At 47.3% G+C, this 20,598-nt stretch overlaps 1 protein-coding gene across 1 annotated transcript in view; it reads right to left on the bottom strand.

The window, feature by feature from the left end:
* The window catches only part of LOC139361141 (uncharacterized), a gene marked incomplete at its 5' end in the record, with an annotated part of 183,658 nt that extends 166,346 nt beyond the window's left edge, over positions 1 to 17,312 (bottom strand). The window contains 2 exons of the mRNA XM_071089631.1: positions 16,372 to 16,660; positions 17,151 to 17,312. Coding sequence (XP_070945732.1) covers positions 16,372 to 16,660; positions 17,151 to 17,312 — 451 coding nt within the window. The remainder of the gene's footprint in view (positions 1 to 16,371; positions 16,661 to 17,150) is intronic.
* Between the last annotated feature and the right edge of the window lie 3,286 nt (positions 17,313 to 20,598).

The following is a 20,598-nucleotide window of genomic DNA, read 5'->3' as shown; positions in this document are numbered from 1 at the left end:
AATTTGATGAAAACTTTTTTCAAGAAAGTCGTCCAACATCCAAACTGGTACCATGTCCTCATTTTCAGTTGCTGTTCAGATTCAAGCATTTTTATCATCTACTCTATGAATTATAATAATACAGCATAAACCCATTTTTCATTTTACACCCACTTTAGTGTGGGGTACTCCAAAACAGGGGCCAGGAGCCTCAGAGTCGTCCCTCGGAACAAAACACAACCGACACTCAGAGGCCAGGAAGAGAACTCGGGTGGTGACACACACTCTCTCATCTGCAGAGCTCTGCTTCAAATACTTTACACGTAACCAGGCTGGAACGGGTTGGTGAGGGTACAGACATGGCAAACTGAGAAGAAACTGGCAGGTGGAGAAAGATCAATCAAAATCCAAGGAAAAATGCTGAACATTTTCCACAAATAGTTCACACAACAGATGATACTCAGGCTACTGAAAGTTTATTGAGAGGGGTCTTGCTCCAAAGAAAAAGTTCTCTCCCAAAGTTATCAAAGATTCACAGCAGGCACCTGCCCCCAACACACCATCTTCCGAGGGCCTAGGAGTCAAAAAGAAGGTAAGACAGTAGTAAGGGTACAGGGAGAGGAGAGCGGGAGGGGACCGAGAACTCGGAACCAAGAGATGGGCGGACACTGAATGCCTGACTCCAAGGTTATCACCTCAGAAAACAAGTCTGTTTAAGTCCGTAGTAACAGTGTTAGTACTTTCACTGAACCTGCACTCAACACTGGAGAACCTCCCTGTGTTATAAAGACGATCTGAAAAATAACATTAATTCACAATGTAGAGTGATGATTCAGCCACAGAAAATAAAACTGACATAATCCACTACAAGTCACACTATGTCTTTCTTTAAGACTGGTTTATGATGCAGAAAAGAGGCAGTTTGAGATCTAAAATACTTAAACTGGCAAACACCTTGTTTCCCTGAATTCTCACAACCGTGGCACCAGCTAGAGTAAGACAGAGTGGTTTTCAGAGCTTCCAGAACAGCAGAACAGATCAATCATAAATATGCAAAAGTGATCTGAAAACAGAATTAATATTCCACGTTTTGGCTTAAACTAGTCATGTGATTTCCAATAAGTGGGAAACATTCACACCAATTTTTATAAGAAAGTTCAATGTGAACACATAGTACAGAACATTGCCTTTGTTTTGGAATTTATTTATTTAATATGACAATTTCATTTGTATTTAGTTATTCTTGATGTTGAATGCTCATCTTTATTAATGATGAGCTACCCATTTTCTGACTGAGGAAACAGAAAGTTGTCACTGCCTAACAGCAATACTCAAAACAGCCTGTATGAAAGGAAAAGGTATATCTGTGTGCACACAGATGCATACACATGCATACTCGTACCTATACATGTACACAAGCGTGTACATATGTGCATACACATACACACATACACGTGTGTGCATGAGCACACATGCATGCACACATATACACATACATGCATACACACGCATATGCACATACACATACACTCATATACACACGTACACATGCACACACATACATGCATATACACGTGCACATGGACACGTGGACACGCACATACACACGCATACACACATGCACACACATGCATGCGTACATGCATACGTAAGTATCATCTCAGGTACGTGGATTCAAAATTCTGATGCAAACAAGAATAATTACAAAACAAGGTAGGGTGTCAACAAGTGAGAATTGAGATGAAAGTTCTGATATGTTCCAGAGACAATACGGGAGGTCGTCACATCACATAAATATCTTACCCATTTTAAACGTGACAATTCCTGCCAACATCGGCCTGGATTAAGATGATTTCATTGACATAAGGAACAGAAAATATAGTATTTATTCTAATGAGATTCTGTAATCATTACATTATTTTCACAATTATAAGTAATCACTAAATAACTTCCTCCCAAGGGTCTAAAAATAAAAATAAGATAACAAAAGAAAGTCACAGTCCTGACAGCTTTATCATGCAAATCACAACTGTGAAAATCAAGCATGTTTTTGAGACTATGCCCTCCTCAAATATCCTTCATGGAATTTTGTACCAGTAATGGCTGGTAATTAATTGTTATACCAGCTGGAAAGTATATCATTGGGGGTACGTGAAGTAAACATGTAAAGAGTAATGAACACACACACTTGAACCCAGGCCTCATTTCACAACTGTTTCCTACTTTCGATTTGCTTAGTTTACCTCATGAGGTACCTCGAGGAGAGAAAGCAGAGCTGGGATCTGCCCCGAGGCTGCTTCGGGAAGAGCTGGGTGGGTACCAAGACCCTCAGACCGAGGGCTGAGCTGCGTGGCTATGACCCCATCACTGCAGCTCCCCAAGCGTGTGTCCCTGTGTGTCACGCAAACCCCTGCCACACAGGTGACACACGCCACACGCCTGACACAGGCTCAGCACACAGGGAGCGATCAGTAAGTGGTGACTAGAGAGAAGTGACGGCCTTCAGCGTGGATGGAGAAAACAGGCCACAGACTCACAGAGGAAACGCCACAGATCCACAGACGGAGAAAACACCACAGACGCACGGACGGAGGAAACACCACAGACGCATGGAGGGAAGAAAAGTGCCACAGACGCACGGAGGGAGGAAAAGTGCCACAGACGCAGGGACGAAAGAAACGCCACTGACGCACGGATGGAAGAAACGCCACAGACGCATGGACGGAGAAAACGTGCCACAGAGGCACACACGGAGAAAACAGTCCACAGATGCACGAACAGAGGAAACGCCACAGACGCACGGACGGAGGAAACAGGGCAGAGACGCCCATACACCAGTGTGGAACGTCGGACAGGAACGTCCCGGCCATGCACTGTCCACTCCCCCTAGAGACTTCCCACCCCAGAGCACTCAGGATGGCTGTGGAGCTCCTGCCACACACCCCAGAGGCGAAGCTGGGGAGCCAGAGATGAGCAGGTTCACGTCCATCAAATGCAGCTACAATCCCTGTAATAACTGGAGGTCACTATTAAACAGAAGGGCACTTCACTTGGAATAAAAGCACTCTGCATAAAAGAACTAAAGATTGGCTGGAGACAGCTTAGAAACCGTCACCATTATTCTTGTTAGTGACAGCGAAGCTTCAAGAGTGGTCACTTTTCCTGTAGAAATCCCACAGAGGTGATTCCTGGAACTCATTTAGAATATTTCTTTCCCAGAAACCACACAACCAAGAACTTAATAGTGCCGTCTCTTGACCAGAAAGATTCAGATTTCTGATGAAACTAAACCCTGTCCAGCCTCCTGATTCTAGAAGATGCTGTACAGAAAAGCTAACTCAAAGGGGTCTCATTACTTTTGTCATCCACGACACATAAAAAAATTTTTTAAATATACAAAAAAATGTAGGAATTGTACAGTGAATACCCATGTGTCTACCCCTGGATCACAGACTAGATTTAAATGTAAAGTTCTAAAGGTTCCCAGCTAAGGAAATGTGCAGTGTAAGCCTCTACCTGGTTAGAACCAAGGGGAATGGAATGAGCTTTCCCCAGCCTTGCTGCTCAGCTGGGAGGGGCTGCCACAGCTCAGCCACCCCACCCCAGAGCACCCAGGATGGCTGTGGAGTTCCTGCCACCCACCCCAGACGTGAGGCTGGATCCCCATTCGCGGTGTTAAGAATGAGCCAGCCTTTAGAGGCCATGTGGTCTATACTTGAATAGAAAATGTTCCAGGAAACTAAAGATTCCAATGCGTGCACTGAATCCTAACCATTTGAAACCCAGGCTCCTCATCTATACACGAAGAACAACGCTCTCTCCTGGGAAAGCATTTCAGAAGGACGAAAAAGGATCCACATGAGAGCAGCTGAAAACTACAAGGCATCATGCAATTATAAGCCTTTTTCTATATCTTTGTTTCAAGGAATGTCAGCATTCTAAATATTGCAGTTCATCCCACATCACCTTTCAGGAGCAAATCATAACGATCAAAACTATCAGCAGAATCACTACCAGCTCAGTCGCCATGTGCTTCTTCTTCCTGCATGACAATTCCTGCAGAACGATGGGACCATCCAAGAATGGCTCCCTGCCATCATGTGCCCATTCTCCTTCCCCAGGGGGGCTATTCCTGTACTCACGGGGCATGGGAAACCTGTATAACGCCACCAGAAAGTCCTTGTTTGACTTACACACTTCCCAGAAGGGCTGATTTTATCCAGAATCCTAACTGTGTCAAACACTAAACCTAAGAAATCATCAAGAAACCAAGGAAATGTAAGGCCATGTCCTGCCCCGGGTGCATGGCTACTAGGGGAGAAATAGAAAATGAGACATGAAAGGAAACTTTTAAGATATTCAGACCATCACTGGATGATTCCAGGAACCCATTACGGATCATTGCTGTTCCTAATAACAGGAAAGAAATTCTAAAATCCCAACAGGCATGGTGAGTCCCTCACTTGCATGAAGTCAAAATAATAATCCATCACTCTCTTCAAAAGGACAAAAGAAAAACTCTACTTCCTCTTCATATTAATTTGTGTACAAGCGACTTAAGTGAGAAAATCTTAATGTCTGGACTGTGATATCAATAGCAAAATAATCCCAAGATTCCCAATTAAAAGATAGAGATGGCCTGAATGAATTTAAAACAAGAAAAACCGACTATATGCTGCCTACAAAAAACTCAGTTCAGCTGCAAAGACACACATAGACTAAATGTGAAGGGATGGAAAAACACATTCCACATTAATGGAAATCAAAAGTAAGCAAGAGTAGCCATATTTATTTCAGATCAATCACAATTTAAGTCAAAAACTGTAAAAAGGAGACAAAAAGGTAATTATATAATAAAGAGATCAAAATAGCAAAAGGATATAACAATTACGAGTATATGTGCACCCAACAACAAAGCACTCAGATATATAAAGCAAATATTAGTAGATCTAAATAGAGAGGTCGGGCGCGGTGCCTCACGCCCATAATCCCAGCATTTGGGAGGGATGTGGAGGCAGGTGGATCACCTGAGGTCAGGAGTTTAAGACCAGCCTGGCCAATATGGTGAAACCCTGTCTCTACTAATACAAAAAATTAGCCCAGCATGGTGGCACATGCCTGTAATCCCAGCTACTTGGGAGGCTGAGGCAGGAGAATCACTTGAACTCAGGAGGTGGAGGTTGCAATGAGTTGAGATTGCACCTCTGCCCTCCAGCCTAGGCAACAAGAGCAAAACTCTGTCTCAAATAAATTTATATATACATATATATGTATAGAGAGAGACAGGGAGACACCAACACAACAATAGTAGGAGCTTCAAAATCCCACTGTCAGTACTGGAGGTCATCTAGACAAAAAATAACAACAAAACATCAAATTTAAAGTCCAGTGTAGACCAAATGGACCTAACAGACATTTACAGAACATTTCATCCAACAGATACAAAACGCACATTCTTCTCAGCACATGGAACATTCTCTAGAATCCACCACATGCTAGGCTACAAAAGAATTCTCAATACATTTTTTCTAAAATTGAAATAACATCTAGGATATTCTCAGACTCTAACAGAATAAAGCTATAAATCAACAACAAGGAACAGACACTGCTCAAAAGAAGACATTTATGCAGCCAATAGAGACATGAAAAAATGCTCATAATATAGAATGAGACCACCACTTCTCCTGTTGTCTTTCCCAGCTTTTCCCCGTCTCCCCTTTTCCCTAGTTTATAAGACAGGAGAAGGGGGAGAAAACAAAAAGTTAGAAAGAAACAGAAGTAAGATAAATAGCTAGACGACCTTGGCACCACCACCTGGCCCTGGTGGTTAAAATAATAATAATAATATTAACCCCTGACCAAAACTACTAGTGTTATCTGTAAATTCCAGACATTGTTTGAGAAAGCAGTGTAAAACGTTTTGTTCTGTTAGCTGATACATGTAGCCTCCCATCATGTTTTGTCTGAGGCTAGTCCTGCTACAATAATCACTCGCCATCAGAGAAATGCAAATCAAAACCACAATGAGATACCATCTCACACCAGTTAGAATGGTGATCATTAAAAAGTCAGGAAACAACAGGTGCTGGAGAGGATGTGGAGAAATAGGAACACTTTTACACTGTTGGTGGGACGGTAAACTAGTTCAACCATTGTGGAAGACAGTGTGGTCATTCCTCAAGGATCTAGTACTAGAAATACCATTTGACCCAGCCATCCCAATACTGGGTATATACCCAAAGGATTATAAATCATGCTGCTATAAAGACACATGCACACGTATGTTTATTGTGGCACTATTCACAACAGCAAAGACTTGGAACTAACCCAAATGTCCATCAATGACAGACTGGATTAAGAAAATGTGGCACATATACACCATGGTATACTATGCAGCCATAAAAAAGGATGAGTTCATGTCCTTTGTAGGGACATGGATGGAGCTGGAAACCATCATTCTCAGCAAACTATCGCAAGGACAGAAAACTAAACACCGCATGTTCTCACTCATAGGTGGGAAATGAACAGTGAGATCACTTGGACACAGGAAAGGAAACATCACACACTGGGGCCTGTTGTGGGGAGGGGGGAGGAGGGAGGGGGGAGGGATAGCATTAGGAGATATACCTAATGTAAATGATGAGTTAATGGGTGCAGCATACCAACTTGGCACGTGAATACATATGTAATAAACCCGCACATTGTGAACATGTACCCTAGAACACAAAGTTTAATTTAAAAAAAAATCAACAACAAGGAGAACTTTCAAAACTGTATAAATACATAGAAATTAAACAATATGCCCTTGAATAGCCGATGGGTCAATGAAGAAATTAAGAAGGAAATTTAAAAATTTCTTGAAATAAATGAAAACAGAAACACAACATATCAAAGTTTATGGTATACAGCAAAAGCAGTATTAAGAGGAAAGTTTATAACAATAAACTCCTACATTTAAAAAACAGATTTAAAATAAACAACCTAACAACGAACTGCAATGAGCTAGAAGAGCAAGAACAAATCAAATCCAAAAGTGGTAGAAGAAAAGAAATAACAAAGATCAAAGAGGAACTAAATAAACTTGAAACTAACAAATATAAAAATGAAGAAAAAAATGTTGGTTTTTTGAAAAGATAAATAAAATAGACAAACCATTAGCTACACTAAGCAAACAAAAAGAAATCCGAGAGAAATAAAATTAGAAACAGAAAAGGAGAATGACAGTTGATACCACAGAAATACAAGGGATCATTACAGACTATTTTGAACAGCTATATGTCAACAGATTGGAAAACCTAGAAGAAATGGATAAATTCCCGGACACGTACAACCTACCAAGATGGAACCAAGAAGAAACGGAAATCCTAAAACAGACCAATAATGAGTAACATGTATGACTAAGTAATAATAAAAAGTCTCCCAACAAAGAAAAGCCCAGAACTAGGTGACTTCGCAGCTGAATTCTACACATTTTTGTTTCAATTCTTCTCAAACTATTCCAAAAGTATTGAAGAGGAGGGAATCCTGCCAAGTTCATTCTTCAAGACCAGCATTACCCTGATACCAAAATAAGACAAGGACACAATAAAAAGAGAAAACTATAGGTCAATATCCCTGATGAACACAGATGCAAAAATCCTCAACAAAATACTAACAAACTGAATCCAACAGCAAATCAAAAAGATTATACACCATGATCAAGTGGGATTTATCCCACGATGCAAGGATTGCTCATCAAACACAAATCAATAATCATGCTACATCACATCAACAGAATTAAGGACAAAAACCATAATATCATTTCGATAGATACAGAAAAAGCATTTGATAAAATTCAACGCTGCTTCATGATAGAAAGTCTCAACAAAAGAGGCACTGAAGGAAAAATACCTCAACACAATAAAGGCCATATGTGACAAACCCACAGCTAACATAATGGGGAATGGGGAAACACTAAGAGCTTTTTCTCTGAGATCTGTAACAAGACAAGGACGCCCACTTGTGCCACTCCTATTCAACACAGCACTGAACGTCCTAGTCAAGAGCAGTCAGGCAAGAGAAAGAAATCAAGGGCACCCAAAGTGGAAAGGAGGCACTCTAATTGTCTGTTTTCAGACAATGTGCTCTTATATATTTAAAAAAAAAAAAAGACTCCAGCAAAAATCTCTTTGAACTGATAAACAAATTCAGTAAAGTTACAGAATACAAAATCAACATATAAAAATCAGTAGCATTTCTATAGACCAACAATGAGCCAGTGAAAAAAGAAATCAAGAAAGCAATCCCATTTAACTACAAAAATATAAAATAAAAATAAAAATACCTCAGAAGAAATCTAACCAAGAAGGTTAAAGATCTCTATGAGGAAAACGATATTCTACCCTCTGAAGGTAGAACAGTGGCTTCTAGAGACAGGAAAGGGCGGCGGGAAGGCAGAAAGGGAGAGGTTGTCTAATGGATACAAAATTACATCTAGATAGTAAAAATAAGGGTTAGTGTGCTATAGCCTTGTAGGGTGACTATAGTTTACAATTTATTGTATATTTTCAAGCAGCTAGAAGAGAGGATTTTAAATATTCCCAGCATTAAGAAATGACAAATGTTTGAGATGATGGACATGCTAATTACCCTGAGTTGCTAATTACACAAGAAAAACATGTATTGAAATATCATACTGTATCCCATGGATATGTACTATAATGTGTCCATTAAAAATAATAATTGTTAAAAACCCAAGGGTCATTTCTCATGTGTCCTATGTCAGTGTTGTGGTCCATTGGTGGAGACCTAGCCATTTGCAAGTAAGACTATAGTCACTTGAGCTGAAAGCAAATGAATCGTCACAAAAATTACCACTGGCACCAAGTCTTCTTTCCAGAATTTCCTGCCCACAGCACTGCCACAGTCACTGTGGGCAGGAAAGACACACTAGCACCCAAGTTTCAACCCCAGTACAGTTGATGCTTTTATTTCTCTGGTTTGGAATAGGTGTGTGTTCATAATTTACGTTTACTCCAACCGTCCCCTTGCTTAAATAGCTTCTTAAGGATAACTTCCTCTTACTAAATCCCAACAGCTTCTGAGCATCCATTATATTCTCCAAAGTAAATAAAAAGAGAAAACGTGTTGAAAGCCTGATAATGTTCACTTAAGAATCCAGCATGATGTACAGCTTGAAATGGCTACTCCACCTTGTTCCTTTACATGACTTTTAAAGTAGCCCCAGTTATTATACATAATTGAAGTCATAATTTCTGCAATACCATTAGGTCCACGAACGGTGGGGCCAGGGGACTTCAAAGTCTGTCTCCGATTTTTTTTTTTTAAAAAAGGAAAGCTCATGAGAGTAGGTAATGAAAATAAATATTCACACAACTCGGAACAGGGGATGGTGAAACATAAAACTCCAGCCTGGCACAGGTGTCCAGCCAGTGAGGGTGGGGACACAGACTCATACGGTCCCCACAATCCCTCAAAAATGCCACAGACAGGTGGGTGGCCTGAGACAGAGCCAGGCTCCGAATTCCGGGAGCTGTCTGGCTCATGTGCACCTCATGTGGTCCACAGTGCACGAGGATGCCCAACGTCACCAGTCCCGGTGCAGAACACAAGAATGCCCCATGGCATGAGCCCCCGCTGCACAGCATAGCCCGAAGGTGCCAGCTCAGACTCCTACACACGCTGGTCACCAAGGCACTGCCCTCCAGGAAGGAGGACCCCAGAGGTCGTGGCAGGGTGAGGTTCTGCTCTTCATCATCCGCGAGCAGAGGGGAAAGTCACAGCAGACATTTGGGGAGCCTCTACACGTGGTTCTGGGACTCTGAGTGGAGGTTCAAAGATGTCCCCAGGTACGCCAGACTCAAACCTAAAAAAGACCCATTCTTCCAGATATGCCCAGACTGGAACCTAGATAGGCCATCCTTCCTAGCTTTTCTCTGGAAAAGCAGGCTTAAAAGAGTATCGACTAAAAGGGGCCACCAGGAAGACAGAAGTCCTATCTTTAAAAAAAGATTTTTTTTTTTTTTTTAAAAAGAGGCACTGAGGCTCTGACCCATCTGAGCACAGAGTACATGCTCGGCAGCCTCTGTCAGAGCAGAGCAAGTACACACATGCTCTCCATGCCCTGTGCTCCCAGCACCCGTGCTCCCCGCACCCATGCTTCACACGCCCGTGCTCCCCACACCCGTTCTCCCCGCACTGTGCTCCCTGCGCCCATGCTCCCTACACCTATCTGTGCTCCCCATGCCTATGCTCCCTGCAGCCGTGCTCCCCGCACTGTGCTCCCTGCGCCCATGTCTGCTCCTCGAGCTCTCTTCCACTGGTTTCCTCTGTACATCCCTCTTGATAGTCACTGTCACCTCGAATCACCTGGCTAAATGGAGGTAAAGAAAAAGTCTAGAGTAGCACATTGGAGGACAGAGTGGAAGTGGCTATTTACCAAGCAGGGCTATGAGATGAGCGCATCTGATCCCCATTAATCCTGACGGTCAGTTGATTAGCCCTGTTCAACAGCTGGGGACACTGAGGTGTGGAAGGACGGGCTTGCTTACCCCAGACGATGCTGACAGTGTGGGCCCAGCCCAGTCCCACAGCCACCAGGAGGAGGCTCCTCACTGGGCAGGCGCGGAGGTGCAGCCCAGAGAACGCTTGGGACCCCGGCACAGACTCCTCAGGAAGGAAACAGAAAGGCCCACAGAGACTCAAGCAGCACAGAAGAAGGTCACCCACAAGTTAAAAATAGATGTTTGTGCTTTACCGTCCCAGAGTGCTAAAAATCCAACCCACTCACACGCACAGCCTGACGTGAGCCTGGCCTCCTGCAGCACTGGGCTAAGCGAGAGACGTACCTGCCTCTCTCCCGACAATAGCAGACTTGGCAGCTATTCTTCAATGTACTTGACACGCTTCCGTGAGGGATTAAGCGACACTCTGTCGACACTGGCTAAGTTTAATCCTGACACAGCCAACCATCTAGATCTGCAGTGAACAAACAACTTACTTTGGATGATTCTGCCACTAACAAAGACCCTGAATCTCCCACCAAAGCTTAGTGACACGACTTACCTTTCTGTTTTCATTTCAGGTACACTGGCCCACATGATCTAATTTACCTGCTGATAATGCCTTGGAAAGACCACCAGGGGGCCCCACACCATTTTCAGCTTTAGAGGGATGTGAATTTCCCTTTGATGAGAAAGGTGATGGGGAAATAAAACAAGGATCCAAAACAGATGCCTGTGTGTTTCCTGGGAGTGATAAAGTCAGGAACTGCCTCTGTGTGTCAGGCGAGGGAGTAACAGAGACAATGGCACCAACTCCTGAGACAGAGGACCTGATGCATGGTGCAGCCACCGCCTGTGGCCAAGGAAATTCCAGGGAATGTAGACCCCAGTTGTATGGTACAGCCACCATGTGCGACCACAGAAATTCCAGGAATGCAGACCCTCAGTCACATGGTACAGCCACTATCTGCAGCCACAGAAATTCCAGAGAACGCAGACCCTCAGACACATGGTACAGCCACTATCTATGGCCATGGAAATTCCAAGGAATGCAGACCCTCAGTCACATGGTACAGCCACCATATATGGCCACGGAAATTCCGAGGAATGCATACCCCAGTCGCATGGTGCAGCCACAGCCTGCAGCCACAGAAATTCTGGAGAACGCAGACCCCAGTCGCATGGTACAGCCACTACCTATGGCCATGGAAATTCCAGAGAACAGAGACCCTCATTCCCATGGTACAGCCACCACCTATGGCCACGGAAATTCAGGGGAACGCAGACCCTCAGTCACATGGTACAGCTACCACCTGTGGTCACAGAAATCCTGGGGAACACAGACTCCAGTCGCATGGTGCAGCTACCACCTGTGGTCACAGAAATCCTGGGGAACACAGACTCCAGTCGCATGGTGCAGCCACCACCTGCAGTCACGGAAATTCCAGGGAATGCAGACCCCAGTCACATGGTGCGGCCACCACCTGTGGCCATGGAAATTCTGGGGAATGCAGGCCCCAGTCTCTAAAGTATGAACTTCACTGCAGTGAATGTGGAAGAGTTTCTCTCTGTGCAGAGCTCAGTATCCAGAAGGGGAGATGGCCCCAGGAATGCCTTCCTCCTCTTCAGAGCTCAGGGCCTAGGGCTGACACCCTTGGGAGGGGTCCTTGTTCAGCAATTGTGCCTGTGGAGGGTCCCCCAACACTCACCGTGCACCTCCTAGGAGCAGAGGCTACAACAGGGAGCCAGAGACCAAGCTCTGCTCAGACAACAGTGAGCTGATGGCCTTCCACTCTAAGTTCAACAGGGACCCAGGGACCAAGCTCTGCTCAGACAACAGTGAGTTGATGGCCTTCCACTCTAAGTTCAACAGGGACCCAGGGACCAAGCTCTGCTCAGACAATAGTGAGCAGATGGCCTTCCACTCTAAGTTCAACAGGGACCCAGGGACAAAGTTCTGCTGAGACAACAGTGAACTGATGGCCTTCCACTCTAAGTTCCAACTGCATGGAATGTGTATTCCATGAATGCTTGTTAAATGAATGATTCATATAAGGTCATCTGTGCTGACCTTTGCTGGTCTGCTGACTGTGAGCTTCAGAGCATAGGCCTCATTCCTGGAGCAGCCAGCTCTTCCCAGAGCGACGGCCGCTGCAGGGCAAAGCCCAGAGCTTGTCCTGCAGCAACACACTCAGGACCCTGCGCTGGGCACGCTGGGGGCCTCTCCAGCAGAAGATCCCCAGCCCTGACCTTGCAATACCAGTGAACCCCAGGGGAGTCCCAAGTGCTCAAAATCATGTAAATGTCCATTGTGATTTAACATATCAATTTTAGAAGAAAGGGCATATTGCCACCTCCCTCCTCAAACTAGGGACTATAAATCGATCCATCACCCTAACTGAGACTCTGCCTTAAATTCTGCTAAAACTACCATCCAAACACTCAAATTTACATTAGCGTTAAGGGAAAAAAAAAAACTAAAACAAACACCTGTAAGAAACGGTCAAGTAACCTGTGATACATCAACCCAAAGATTAAACATGAAAACAATGAAGTAGCAAGATATTAAAAGAATATAAACTCTATGTACATCATGGCCCAAGGTTCAAAGAATATAAACTCTATGTACATCATGGCCCAAGGTTCTAAAATTACACAGAGACAAAGACTGGAATGGAAGGGGGATATGTTTACAGATACATTTTTTATTTTTTAATTTTTAATATTACTTCTCTAATGTATGATTTGACTAACCAGATAATTCAGCAAAAAATAAAAAAATTAATTATGCCTATAGATAAATATGTAAAGAATCCTTTTCTTTGATGCCAATGGAATTAGTTTGGGTCTGACCCACAGTCTTCAATCTTTTAATTAAGACACAAAAATCATCTTTCAAGCTGTTAGGAAAAAAAGAAGAAAAAGATTGAAAACCAGGAGCCCAGAAGAAAAGGACTCGCTATGTATCACAGCGTCTCTCCACGCCTCTCCACCCCGGACAGTGCTCCCTCTTTCCCCATTTTCATACCTACTGCACAAAACACTTAGTAAAGAACTATCTCAATTCATGAGTCACACAGCACAAAGGGCCAGTGTCGCTGCCAAACATACCCTGCAGCCCCAAAACGAAGAGGCAACTGGTTCCTTCCTTCCTCAGTGAAGGAAGAATGAGAGGCTGCTGGTTGTCATTTTAAATCTCACACCTCAATGTCTTAGCACTTTCCTGCTTTGTTGGTTTCCAGGGCTTATTAAAATTCACCCCCCCCCCCCCGCGGATATTGAAGAAAGAAAGCAGGACGGTTGTGCAGGCTTCCAAGAGGCAGAGCCCTGCTTCCGCGGCCACCTCTGTCTTTCTACCCACAGCAGCCGGGTTTACCAATTAGTCTCCCTTAAAGAGCAGTTTATGCTCATCGTGAACAAATGGATGCAATTGCTTCTTTTGAGATGCAGCAAGTTTTGGGCCCTCAGCAAAAAGAAGAAAGAAAGAAAGAAAGAAAGAAAGAAAGAAAGAAAGAAAGAAAGAAAGAAAGAAAGAAAGAAAGAAAGAAAGAAAGAAAGAAAGAAAGAAAGAAAGAAAGAAAGAAAGAAAGAAAGAAAGAAAGAAAGAAAGAAAGAAAGAAAGAAAGAAAGAAAGAAAGAAAGAAAGAAAGAAAGAAAGAGAAAGAGAGAGAGAAAGAAAGAGAGAGAGAAAGAAAGAAAGAAAGAAAGAAAGAAAGAAAGAAAGAAAGAAAGAAAGAAGAAAAGAAAGAAAGGAAAAGAAAAGAAAAGAAAAGAAAGAAAGAAAGAAAGAAAGAAAGAAAGAAAGAAAGAAAGAAAGAAAGAAAGAAAGAAAGAAAGAGAGAGAGAGAAAGAAAGAAAGAAAGAAAGAAAAAACAGGGCACTGGCACAACAGTCATAACCTCTGCTTTGCACACACAGAAGGAAAGTTAAAGCCCTGGAGGCGGAGGCGTTCGGAAAGGGAAGGTGGAAGTAGGAAGGACGCCCACGGGATAGAGTGGTCAGAAACAGACCACCTCACCAAAGGGCGCCTTAGACGTTCCAGAGGACAAAATGCCCCTCTTTCCAGGGTAAACACCCATTTGCCAAACTCAGCCAGTGACGGCAAGCAGGAGTTTGCTTTTTTTTTTTAAGGCGTCTGAGTAACGATGACAAGAGCAAGAAATGAGCTTAATAATGGGACTGACAGGGCCCTGGGCTGGTGACTCTGCTGATGTGCACAGCATCAAAACCCAGGTTCCTCAGTGCGCTCCCTCTGCAGTTCAGGACAGCACTACAACTCACCCCATCAATCACTGCTTAAAAAATCAGTTCTAAAAAAAGACGACCCATTTGAAAGCAGCCGGAGGAGGAAGACAGAGAGTGTCTCACAGAATCCAACCGCTTGTAGCCTCGGAACCATAACAAGAATATGAAACTAGCGGGTCCAGTGTGAGGCAGAACAGAGACGCCGTCACGGCTCTCAGGAGGCTGAGCAGGAAGCGCATGGCTCAGGCCCTGCAACGCCCTAAGGGCGCCTGGAGCAGCCCACAGGCCTGTGTCCTTCGTGTGGGTTCACCTTCCTAGTTTCCTGGGTAAATTCAATGTACAGCATTTATTCGCCAAGAAAAGAACATTCAAATCAAACTACTGTCATAACTCTGAAGGGCTCTTAACACTCCAGTCCACACGTTCAAAAGCCCACAGATATCAGTGCTGCCACTGTGCAGGTAACAATGTTTTGGATGCATCATGCACGTAACCAGTAACGATGTTTTCATGTTTTCCGTAGCCATCTCATTCAGGATACTAAAATGATCTGTGACGACTTGATACTTAGTTATCTGTGATTTTCAGATAGATTTAACAAGGCTACCTGGCCAAGAAGGCCTCACCCTCCTGAACCTGGGCACCGGTGCCCCTACGTGCACCCGGGGCCTGGGGAGCGCAGTCTCCACCACCTCTCGCTCTTCAATGTTAAATGTCCTCCCGGAGCGCCTGCGTCGTGGGCCCAGGCTCGGCCCCTCCTGGAGAGCCCTTTCCACATTACAGGACAGGGGAAGCCCAGAGCCCGCGCTGCGGCGCCGCTGACGTCCGGGAGTCCCCGCTTCCTGGTCCTTCCCGTCCGCGGAGGCTGGCGGGGAGGGCCTGGGACCCATTTTAGTTTTCGGTTTTGTCACGAGCCGGAAGGCGACAGCACATGCGAGCGCAGGAAACCCTTTTTTAAAATCTTCCAACGGAAACGCGAGGGGCTGCCGGACTGCCTCGGAGACGCTAGGCGGGAACCCAGAGCACCCCTGCCGTTTCCCGCATTGCAGCAGCCGGGACCCCGCCCACGCCGCGGGGGGCCCGAGGCGACAGGAGGCCCGCCGGGATCCGGCCGTTTCTTCCTCGACAAGCTGGGGGGTGGCGTGGGGCGGAGTTGGGGGGCGGGGGCAACTTAAGAAGTGATCGCGCTGTACCCAGGATTCGGAGGGGAAGCCCGGCCCCATCCTACAGCTCAGAGGCAGAACGACCCCGGAAGGTGCTCCAGGCGACCCCCTCTACCAGGCTCAATTTAAAACATAAACCGGAGAGGGTGGAAAGCTCACTATTTTCCGAATGGAGGTTCCTATCGCCATGTTCCTTCCTCCTCCGCCCCACCCGGCAAGGACCCCGGGGCTGCCTTGCCGGCTCCCGCCGCCCCGCAGGTACCCCTGCCGCTCCCGGGCACGGGCTTCTCCCCAGTTCTTCCCATCGCTTCCCCGCTCTTCTCCCCAGTTCTTCCCATCGCTTCCCCACCTTTCCCCGGGTCCTCCCATCGCTTCCCCCTCTTCTGCCCGGTTCCCCCATCCCCTTTGCCCTGTTCTCCCCTTCTCCCTCTTCTCCCCTTCTCCGTCCGTCCCTCCCTCGCCGCCCGGAGGGGGGCGCGCACCTTGAGCATGTCCCCCGCTGGTCAGCACGCCGATGGCCTTGCCGGCCCCGGAGAGGTGCTCCAGGAACTTCCGCAAGGAGCCCTTGGGGGCCCGGGAGTCGTCCGCGTCCAAGGCGAGGAGGCCGAGGGCAGCCGCTAGTCCGGGTGCGCAGCAGGCAATGGATACCCTGCCGGCGCGCGCCCGACTCGGAAAAGCTGCCCCGCCCGCGCCCCCGCCCGGCCCTAGCGTCAAAGGGTCTTGACGGGCGGGGCCCAAGCGCACAGGAGGGGCTGCGGGGGTGGGGCGCGGCTAGGGGCAGGGGCAGGGGCAGGGAAAGGGGCAGAGAAAGGGGCAGGGGCTGGCCGGGGCCGGGTGTGGGCAGGAGGACCTACGCAGGGGTCGTCGTAGGTGGCTGCCGCGCTAGCGGTGGGTGAGGTCGCGGAGGCGGGGGTAGCACCACAAGTGGGCGGAGTCCCTGGGGGTGGGGCCGCGTTTCCGGTGCGCTAGCCTCGCGGGTGGGTTGGAGGACTCTGGTTGGGGCCTTTAGAGATGCCCGGAGCGCCACAGGTGGGGGCAGGGGCAGCGACCGGGGGAGGGGAGACCGCAAGGGGGCGGGGTCACATCGTTCGCTGGGCGGGCCAAGGCAGGGCGGAATAGAACGCCGGGAGCATCTCCCGGGGCGGGGGAGGGGGGGGTGGCAAGGGAGACCGTGAGTGGGCGCGAACGCCGGGGCCGGTGGAAACCCCGCACTTGCGGGGAGCGCCGATGGCGGGGCGGGGTGGAATTGGGGCGCGGAGACCCCACCTGGACGCGGAGGCTCGCGGCAGGCCCGGTAGATCCGGCTGTTGTCAGCGCCGAGCCCGGCCGCGCGCACAGCTTTTTGTTGGCGGCAGGATTCCTCCTGGGGCTGCGCTAGGAGCCTCTGCGCGCGGCTTCCTCGATCCCCGCCCCCACGTTTTCTCTGCAGCCTGAGGTCGGGAAGGACGCACGGAGAGTGGATCCTCCAGGTGGTGGGAAAAGCTGAGCGCGGCGAGCTTAGCTATGACGAAGCTGCGATTTCCCGGGTCCACGGGGTCTGTGGCGCTCCCGGGCCCCCAGCTCGTCCCGTGGGGAGAAGAATCCTTGGGGTGGGGGAGAGTATCGGGGCGCTACACTCAGAGACGCATGGGCGCGCGAAAGTCAGAGTGGGATAGGAGGAGGCGCAACGGGACTGACCTGGCGGGGAGGCGGGACGACCCTTCCTCCCTACGGACAGGCGCGCTGCTGTACGCTGTGCCGACCTCGGCTGACTTCACCGGCCAACTCCACGTGCTGAAATACGCACATCCAAAGCGCTGTGCCAGTTGCCCATCCACAGCTTAACAGCCTGGTGCCAGTTACCTGCGATGGGACAGGGAGCAGCCCCTACAAAAGCACGGGCTTATGGGATCCCGGTTCCTTCAGTGCTCACCCCACGAAGAAGGGCTCCCAAACGGCCCCACTCGAGGGCTTTCCGGAGGATGGTCCTGCGCAGTGGGTGTTTGTTGAACAGATAGGAAACAACAAAAGAGACTAAGAAGAGGTTTGTTCTATGAACCCGGGAAAGTGAAGCAATCGCAAAGGAGAGTCTCACCAAAGGGCAATCCTGGGGAAAAGATGGAGAGGCATGGATTTTTCTTGGATGTGTGCCTCATCCTGGGGCTCATCACGCTGAGCATCAAATATTCATTGCAAAAGAGGAAAAAAATATATATGCTGCAGACAATGCTGGATGGTCTAATCTCTCCCTTGGCCAGAATTAACGGCGAAATTCCTAACCCCTCGTGGTCCTCAGAATCACCTGTCCTATGCACACCCCCATTAAACCACTGAAGTCCAGTTTCTGGGAGCTCAGCCAGGAAATGTGTATTTTTAAACAAACCACCTAGGTTATCCTGATGAATGCAAAGTCAGAGAGCGCTGCTCTCATGCAGTGAACCTGAGCATTATTCTATTAATTAAAAGGGAGAGGCGAATCCTGGCTGTCTTAAGGTGACAGTTGAGTGGCCTTTGCCTTCTGGCGGGCAGAAGAGCAGACCGAGGCTCTAAGCACCTGCACCCACAGTTGGGCTCAGGATCTGTGCTGGAGAATAGAAGGGCTAATTTAATTATTCATGCCTTTTTAGAGCATGTTACATGTGGAGAAGGTGGGCCACACTGAATTTTATTTTAGCCAAATACCCGTTATCTCCTTATACAATTGATATTTTTCTATTGAACATTAGGGGATTGGTCATTTGTCATCAAATTGTCTGTAATACAGAAAATGATAGATACAACCTAACAGTTCAAACATGATGAGTTAAATAAATGATGGTAAAAATATGCGCTGCAATAATATTTAGTTGCTGTTACCGCTACAAAGATATGTGTCTACTGACATGGAAATATGTTCAGGACATACAAATAAGTGAAAAGGCAGGCCTAGACGCAGTGCGAGCCTGTGTGTGAGTGCGTGCGTGTGTGTGTATGTGTGTGTGTGTGTGTGTGTGTGAGTCTGCATACATATGTAAATATTTCTGAGCATTTTATTTCCTTTCTTTTGCTTAGTATAGGCAATGCCATTTTTCTCTGCGATGAACAGGTATTGTTTAGGGAATAGAAATAGCTAATGAAAAACAATAAAATTTAGAGTGTCAAGACCCCCAAGGTTACGGATTATGTTCAAAAGTTTGTCTGTGTATAAGGGCTGGGGTCAGGGTGGTCACTGACGGTCCTCACACATCTGTTCTTATGAGTTTGGCCCATTGCTCAGTCAGTCAGGGAATTAACATATATTAATATATACCTGTAGCAAAGATGGAAAAGAATAGCTATGGCTTTTTTTTTTTTTTTTTTGAAAGTCATGTATTTCAATGTTGCTACAACTAGAGTTTTTTGTTTTTTTTTTTTTTTTAACTTTGGCCTTAGCAATGAATCTTCTAATTTAAGAGGAAGATATTACATGCCGTGCTGACCGTACAGCTTCCACCCAGTAGGACCTGAGGTGTGTGCTTGTTCTTTATTGTCCCTTGACAGATTACTCCAAAGGCCCACACCAGCACACACTTATACCCCAGGAATGATTACTCCTTGGGCCAGGAGTTCAGGCAGGCTTCACTGGGCCCTCTGCCCCAGGGGCTCTCCAGGGCTGCAGCAGGTGTCTGCCTAGGGCTGCTGTGTCTTCTGAAGGCTCAGGCTCATCAGGGGAGGAGCTGCTTCCATGCTCACTTCTGTGTTGCTGGCAGGATTCTGTTGCTTGCAGGCTGTTGGACTGAAGGCCCCAGTCTCTCTGTGGCATCAGCTTCAGGTTGCCCTCTGCCCTGGGCGGGTGACTGGCTTTGCCAGAACTAGCACCTACCAAGAGCCAGGGGGAGAGTTCCAGTGGACAGAACCTCAGCTCCTCCCAATCCAATCTCAGGAGAGACCGCCATCTCTTTTGCCTGGTTCTATTCATCAGAAGTGAGCCGCTGAGTCCAGCCCTCTTCTAGGGTCTGGCTGTGAACACTAGAGACAGCGGCCAAGGGGAGCCACTTGGGAGGGTGGTGCTGCCTGGGACCTGCCTAGGACAAGGTGAAGGAGAACATGCATAGGGACAGCTGCCCTTCCCACTTCCCCTCAGTGGTGAGCGCAGGAGTTGCCGATGTGCCCTAAAGGAGTTCTGGCATCCCAGGAGGGAAGCAGCTACCAGCCATGAGGACACCATGACCCAGTGCCCCAGCATGTGGGGCTGCACATCCCAGGGCTACCTGAGCTGCAGCCTCTTCCCCTTCTCTGCTGTCTCGGCCTGTGCATGGAGTGGGCATCTCAAATCTGCAGGGGCCAAACTGAGCTCAGGCCTCTGCACCCCCCACACAACCCCCCATCGCTCAATCTTCCTTACCTCAGCTCCTGGTGACTCCATCCTCCCAGGGGCTCAGGCTGAAGCCTTGCGGTGCTCTTCCACCCTGGCATCTAAGTCCCTCAGGAAAGTCCCCATTGGCTCTTCATTGCATCTGGAGCCACTAGGGCCAGGCCACGACCTTTGACCTGGACCGGAACAGGCTCCCTCCTCATCCCCTGCTCTGCCCCAACCTCCACCCCACCTCCATGTCTCGGGTGTCCTCAGCTTCAAAGTCAGGGTGCACCTATCAGGATGTAATTCAGGCATCTTCTCTGCTGACTCGGAGTCACAGACCCCACACAAGCCACACTGGCCTGTCCTCTGGTCCCTTCAGATCCTGGTGCTGCCCAGAGGCCCATGCAGGCAC

Source organism: Macaca nemestrina (genome assembly GCF_043159975.1).
Source record: "Macaca nemestrina isolate mMacNem1 chromosome 11 unlocalized genomic scaffold, mMacNem.hap1 SUPER_11_unloc_1, whole genome shotgun sequence".
Lineage (NCBI taxonomy): Eukaryota > Metazoa > Chordata > Mammalia > Primates > Cercopithecidae > Macaca > Macaca nemestrina.
The sequence above is the reverse complement of the archived record's forward strand: the minus strand, read 5'-3'. Positions and strand labels throughout refer to the sequence as shown.